The 7,304-nt window shown below is 40.7% G+C and overlaps 1 protein-coding gene across 9 annotated transcripts in view; it reads right to left on the bottom strand.

Annotated features, from left to right (window-relative positions):
* Nucleotides 1–566: 566 nt before the first annotated feature.
* Nucleotides 567–7,304, bottom strand: part of setd5.L (SET domain containing 5 L homeolog) — an 82,037-nt gene continuing 75,299 nt past the window's right edge. For 8 of the 9 annotated variants that reach the window (XM_018259147.2, XM_018259146.2, XM_018259153.2 and 5 more), the window contains 4 exons: nucleotides 5,204–5,502; nucleotides 4,985–5,106; nucleotides 4,616–4,695; nucleotides 567–3,939 (listed from right to left, as the gene is read on the bottom strand). In XM_018259147.2, coding sequence (XP_018114636.1) covers nucleotides 3,370–3,939; nucleotides 4,616–4,695; nucleotides 4,985–5,106; nucleotides 5,204–5,502 — 1,071 coding nt within the window. In that variant the 3' untranslated portion in view covers nucleotides 567–3,369. Of the gene's footprint in view, nucleotides 3,940–4,615; nucleotides 4,764–4,984; nucleotides 5,107–5,203; nucleotides 5,503–7,304 lie in introns of all 9 variants that reach the window. The other variant, XM_018259154.2, reaches the window with a different exon arrangement.

The raw sequence follows: 7,304 nt of genomic DNA, 5'->3' as shown, positions 1-7,304 counted from the left end.
ATACCGTTAATCCTTATTGGAAGCAAAACCAGCCTATTGGGTTTATATAATGTTTACGTAATCTTCTAGTAGGAAGATTCAAATTACAGAAAGATGTGTTATCTGTAAAACCCCAGGTTCCGAGCATTCTCAATGACCGGTCCCATACCTGTACTTTAGGGAGTGGTGCTACTCAAAAACCATATAAATTCATGTTTTGGTGCCAACTTGAGCCATTGGATAAAGCTTGTGCTCTACATCAGGTCTGTTTCTGGCTGGAGCCATAAACACATTGGACAATGGGGCTGAACATATTCAAATATCCCGAAGGGCTTGTACATAAGTGCACCTAACCTAAAAGTATTTTTAACAATGGTGCAAAAAAGAGCAGCCCAACAAGAGATATTATGTTCAGTGTTTGGCTATGGGTACGTTTTCCTTTGTCTCCCTGTATACACATAGGAACAAGTCGGTCTGATCCATTTGTGCCTTGGCATTAGTTGGACAGCAAAGAGGGTACACACTGTACCACTTATGGGTTAAGGAGGCCAATGCATTCATGGGTTGTGTTCTGAACCTATGAGGTCACTGTGTATTTCCTAAAAACAAAGGGTAAGTAAAAGAAAACCTTTACCAAAGCCCTAGTCAGCAGACACTTGGCATCCCCCCCAATGGTATTTTATCTGATTGAAAGATTCGGCAAGAAACTTAGGGTAAAAAAAAAAACTGAACAAGGGCCTTCTGTAACTGCCATCTCCTTCATACCAACACAGCATTCAGAATTTGGAGAAAAAATAATTAAAAACTCAACATTGTTGGACAGGGGGGATTGAGGGGTAAGCAACACCATGGATGAACCTTTTACAGAGCAAATACACTTGCTTTAGAGTGTGTATAGTACAGTATCAGATATATATATATATATATATATATATATATATATATATATATATATATACAGAGAAACTCACAGGTCTTAGGAAAATAAATAATTTATTAAAGAACTATGGACGAACGTTTCGGCCCTTCCAGAGCCTTTCTCAAAGTACTGAACAAACAGTGAAAGTTGTTTAAATACACATGTTGGCGGGAAAAAACAACAATGGTTAGGTATATGTGTCGTCATCTAATAAGCGACTATTTTCCAAACATCACACTGGTGTGTACATTATTGACTCTAGTAATTAGTAACTTTGTATCTTTCACATAAAGGATCACTCAATATAAGGAAACTATATAACTTATATTGAGTGATCCTTTATGTGAAAAGATACAAAGTTACTAATAGAGTCAATAATGTTACATATATGTTTTGTTTTTAGTCTCACTTGATATTATGATACATTTAGGAAATTATTCACTTAATGTATATATGGGTAAGTTTTAACCTTTTATGGATTGTAAACTGTGACACCAGTGTGATGTTTGGAAGATAGTCGCTTATTAGATGACGACACATATACGTAACCATTGTTGTTTGTTCCCGCCAACATGTGTATTTAACTTTGAGAAAGGCTCTGGAAGGGCCGAAACATTAGTCCATAGTTCTTTAATAAATTATTATTTATTCTTTAATAAATTATTATTTATTTTTCTAAGACCTGTGAGTGCTGATCTTTTTCTCTGTTTTGTAAATGTTCTCCTTGATCTTGCACCCAGGCGTATTTATTCATTTTTTCGTGAGTGCTGGCATCCCTTGGAATTTATATATTTATTGGAATTTATATATAAATACCACACCCTGCCTACGCGTTTCACTGCTATCAGCAAACATTTAGCCTTAAAACTACCAGCTTTTGCACAATTCTTCAGCATTCGGCATTAGGGCAGCTTTTAGATTGGCCAATTATCTTGTCCCTCTGCTGACTTTCAATAGTCTCCTCTGCTAAAGGGGCAACAGGCAGATAATCTTCCAACTGCCACCTTGCTGGTGTTTAGTTATTCTGCACACATATCCCATAGGCATTTAAGGGCCACTATACCTTCAATTTCTTCTCCAATGAAGATTCTAAAGAAAAAATAGAAGAAATTGATGCATAAAATATCAGTTTGCAACTGTCACTCAGTTCCTATTACTGTTACCTTGCCTAAGCCAGTGGTTGTTGATTTCTTCAGCTCATCTTGGAGTTTCAACATTTGGTCAGGACGCACCATAGCTCATAGTAAATTTACGGATAGAGGTATATCAGCCATATTTCCTAGAATATCCAGGGCAGCATTCAGACTAATATCACTCTAACTGACCTTTATACTGGTTTCAAGTGTATGAAGGAGAGCAAACAGGCATTCTCCAAAAAGCTCACCGTTGTGGGAAAGGCAACCCCACAGTTTGGAACCACTGGCCCAGTTATGATCTCCCTGGGTGACTAGGCGTAAATCTTCTGTATTCCCTCTGATTTAGATCCCCACTACAGGAAGCTAAAATAAGGACCAGGCAAAACTGGGATTATGGCCTATCAAACAGAGCCTATGACACTCTCCAGAGCAGACAACGCTAGGATTTTTCAGTCTGCACAGAAAGACACAAACTGTGCTAGGATAGGCATTGCCCTGTAGGAAGTACAATTCTTTAGAAATGAAAGAGTAAAGTGGCCATTAATTGGATTTGGAGGAAAACTTCAGTTTCATGCAGTTTGCTGGGATTTATAGCTTTTTGGTAAAAATTGCTAAACACGGAAACTTACAATTTCTCACAGATTTACAACGCTATCTGTTCTGTATATATCATAATAAAAATAGAATTTAAAAAAAAAAAAAAACCCAGCAACAACAAATAAAACAAAAGCAAAACCATAGTTTCACTTCAGTAATTCTCTGCATCAATGCTACATCCAATCAGAAGTGGTGACCCCCAGAACAGAGCGAAGGGTGTACAAACGTGTGTGTGCCCGGAATGAACGGCCATAAAAGATGCCAGCCCACCCATAAATGTTGTTGCCCCCTTCCCGCCCCCCAACATGTTATAACCCGATGCTACAAAAATAGGTGCTTCTTTAAACCCCTTCTCCTACCCCCTTTGAATTTCACTTTTAATTTGAAGAATTCTTTTTTTTTTTTTTTTAATCATGTAAAAAAAAATTGTCCTTACTGCACAAGAGACTAGGAGATTTCTGGTGACACAAAAGAAAAAAAAATAATTGCATGATGCTAAATATTCGCATCGTTCCTGTGATCATGGTTTGCAAAGTCTCTGCAATGTTTGTGTGTGGGAAGTAGGGGTGTACGATACTCACAAGGCTACTTTCCACCTGCTTCAAGTCTAAGACTCATACAACCCAGCTGCTTAGGTGCTGGCCAGAGCCATTAATAAACCCACCCATCTTGTGGAGGGAATCGGAATGGCTGATGGGCTAGTGCTGTCCTGTCCTGGTTCTCTCTGAATTATCAGTTCTAGGAAAAGCCAGTCTGAGACTTCACTCCTGATCCTTGAACCTGCTGCAGCCTGTACTGTTGCACCCCAGTCACACGTTGTGGGGGACTGGACATTGCAGATATCCTGGAACTTTGGTGTCCAGGGCTGGGCAGCGTAATAGTTCGTGAGTCTGATCTTGATCCTTGTGTGGTGCTGGAGTTGCTAGATGCCCCAGTGCTGGGCTGAGAGTCTGTGGGTAGAGAGTCTGTCCTGAGCAACTGAGCCGGACTTGCCTCACAGCTGGGGCCTCTGTGATGGAAGCTCTTCCTTGGCTGGCTTGTGCCGGCATTGCTCCCGTAAAGCTGCTGACTGTTATAATAGCCAGAACCACCTGAACACTGGGTGGTTGGGGAGTCCGCGGAAGCAGTGTGAGCAGGGCTTGAATAGGAGCCGGAAATTACGGAGGAATCAGCTGTCGTATGTCCTGCTCTTTGAGGTGTCCGATAGCTGTAGCCGAGGGACTGTGCTGCGGGTCCTCGGAAGGGGGATGAACTCTGAGAAAGGAGGTTGAGGGACTCTGGTTGTGGACTGTCACACTGGAGGACTTGCTGTAAAACAAATGCAGACATAAGGTAGGAAGCTCTAGTAGATGATACTGGGTATAAGATGATGCCTGCATATGTATTATGATCTACAATGTATAACCTAAATTCCCTTATGCTTCCAGCCAATCCATAATTGAACTTTATTGTAGCCTCACTGCACACACACCAATAACTTTCTGTTTGCCTTTTCCAAAGCACACCCTGGTAGAGTCCTGTGTGGAACCCTCTTGGACCCGCTACCCAACCCACAAATGCCTTATCCTAACCCGATCCTTAACCCACTGACCATGAACAAACAGGAAGTGCTGTCATTGTATACCGGAAGGGACATCATTGGAAGTAGGCGTGGTCAGAAAGTTTTAAAAACATAGGTACAGGGGTAAAACTTTGTATTGAGAAGACCCACAACCTGACGCGCAAACCCGCAGAGCCACGTCTATACCTGCACCTGAAAGTGATACCCGTACCCAACCAGTTGTAGGACTCTACACCCTGGCTTTCCATGCTTGCCACTTATGTTTTATCTTCTGCCTTCCCAAACTTACCCCTGCTTTCTGCCTGCTTGCTGTCCACCTCCCTAAACTATTTGACACAGCCAAACTGCTTGAGATTTGTTGAATTCTGAACACAAGAAACATGAATAATTAATGATAATACATGGCAAATGTATTCATTTTACCTGGTAACTGTATCTGGAAGGGCTATAAACACTTGGTCCTTTGGTGACAGCCATGCTAGGTATCTCTGGGTCTCCCTCCTCTGTGTGGAGAAGCAGTGTATTAGAGCCATTGGATTATTTGAAATTCTATGCAAACACAAAGGCAAGACTACGAAAAAGCAAAATAAAATGTTTCAAACAAGATCATAAAATTCTAAATCTATCCCTAAATATTTTTTATCTGTTCATGCTACAATAAATACAGCATTCCCTGTGCCTTTATACCAGTGTTGCATAAAGGCTAAAGTAATCATAATAAAACCATTATTTACCCCTGGGAAATCTAAAGGGAAGCATGATTTTGTCTAGTGTTATATTTAGGCCATTTACCTGGGTCTCTATCTGCACTGTTGTCTCTGGAAGGGGAAGGTTCTCCAAGGTGTGACCTGCGTAGAGCCCGTTCCAGAATGCCCTGCCCCTCTCGCAGCCTTTCCACTGAAGTTGGGACCATCCTGGAAATTTAAAGAACAAATGGATGTAAACCTGATCCATGCACAAGAAAACATATAAGGATCCTGGAAGAGACTTTTTGTGTTAGAGACCACCTACCACCTGCTGCTGATGTTCTCAGAGTGCTTGCAGTGAGACATGGACGATCCTGAAGTCTTTGTGTCTGGAGGGCTGACGTCCTCTATCTGAGGCATTGAGGGATGGGCAGGAGAAGAGAAGCCGCTATGTGGAGACGACTGGGCTTGAAGGTGCAGGGAACTTGACATGTCTGTGTCAGATAAGGACCCATTACTGCTCTGGCGAGTTGGGGTCCCCACACATCGAAACAAGTCTCTACCCGGGGAAGAAGTCACCTCTTTTGCCTCCTGTTTTCTCTTGCGATATTCTAGCAAGGACACCTAGGGAAACCCAGCAAAAAAAGAGGAATCAAAAAAAGGCAGTAATGACAGATAAGCAATAACAGATATGGACCTGGGGCAACACCTTTTTAGGAATACAGTTTCAGCCAAGTAAGAAGCGTGTCTGGTTCTTTGAAGGAGATGGCAATCTACTTTCATACTCAGTATTTACCAAAGTCTTGCACAAGAAGGCTGCCAACTTTACAGCTCATCTAACGCCATGTTTAACTGCAGGGAGCAGGCAGCATCATGTTGTTGTGGGTTTAGCCACAATTTCTCCAAACATAACACAAACCAGATGTAGGGAAAGAGCATAAAAGTCAGGCCAAATAACTTCCACACTTTAAAAGCCCACATGTAACTGACAAACTTGTGTAATCCCAGCGACCCAGGTTTTGAGCTATTTCTGATCAGCAGTCCCGCAAAAAAGATGCTCTTTGTGAACGTCGGGACTTGGAATGTCTTTTTAAATTTAAAATATATAGTTCTGGTAGTTCAGATAGAGTTTATGCACCTTTTCTACATAGGAATTTGTAATAGAAGGCAGGCATCGATCTGGAACACCAAGGAGTAGTATACAGAAGCCGAAAATGTACATAGTACAAAATCTTTTATTTTACATTATGTATAAAAACAGAAATCCTTACGTCTTTCGTGTCACAAAAGGACACACTAAAGGCTAAATTCTTGTAGATAATCCAAGGAAAATTAGGCAATTAGAAATCAGATGGGCGGAGTTTATACTGTCAACCAATAGCCTTCTGTATATCATTACCTCTATTGGCTCACTATTGAAACGCAACTGTTTAAACACTATGTAAATATACAAAGTAAATAATACATAACAATGCTTAAAATACAAATAAATAATAAAGGTTTCATTTAGTGAAACAAGAGACATCAAATTCAAATTTCAACCCGAATGGTTGTCTGGTCCGTAAATGAAAAATCCATCTAGCCTTTTTTTAAATAAATCAGTTCTATTACCTCCTCTAATGTTATGAACAATGTTATTAATCCCTGCTACACTCAAGAAAGATACAGCTTTTCTACATTTGCCCAACTGAAAGTGTTCATGTCAGAAAGGGGGCTATATGTTCCCTTTGAAAGGAGAAGGAAAGGTTAAAACTAAGTAAGCTTTATCAGAAAGGTCCACCTAAATATTCCAGTAAACCCTCAAAGTAATGCTGCTCTGAGTCCTATGTCGAAAAAAAACACTGCATTTCTTTCCTTCTATTGTGTACTCATGGGCTTGTGTATCAGACTTCCTGTTTTCAGCTTACACCTCCAGGGCTAGGGCTTGAGCATGCTCAGTTGGCTCCTCTCTCCCCTCGGCTGTAATCTGAGCCCAGAGCTGGGAAAGACTCAGGCAGGAAGTGATGTCACAGCAAGCTAATACTGCAGCTGCTATCCTAAATAAATAGAGAGTTTCTAGAGATTTTTACTCAGGTATGTTATAGCATTTTACAGAATAAATATAGCATTCTATCTTGCAATATTACAGCTAATCTATTGGCAATAAAATGCCTTGGTAGCTTTGATTCTGCTTTAATAGAAGGGAGTCAGAACATGAGGCCCTGGCTACATACCCCCGTAATAAATAAAGCTCCGAGCTGTAGCGAGGAATCTGATATGTACTCAACTGCACTGGCCATCACTATGAAATCCTAAGAGAGCCCCCGACATGAGATAGAGACAAGCAATATGAGAAGAGATGAATATTCTTCACAATGCTTTTATTTTTTTGGAGTTCTCCCAAAGCTCCTTTAGTCAGTTTCTCTACACGCTGCTGTGATTTTCTG

The sequence above is a fragment of the Xenopus laevis genome, chromosome 4L, assembly GCF_017654675.1.
Source record: "Xenopus laevis strain J_2021 chromosome 4L, Xenopus_laevis_v10.1, whole genome shotgun sequence".
Taxonomy (NCBI): Eukaryota; Metazoa; Chordata; class Amphibia; order Anura; family Pipidae; genus Xenopus; species Xenopus laevis.
This window is presented reverse-complemented; position numbering and strand designations above follow the sequence as displayed.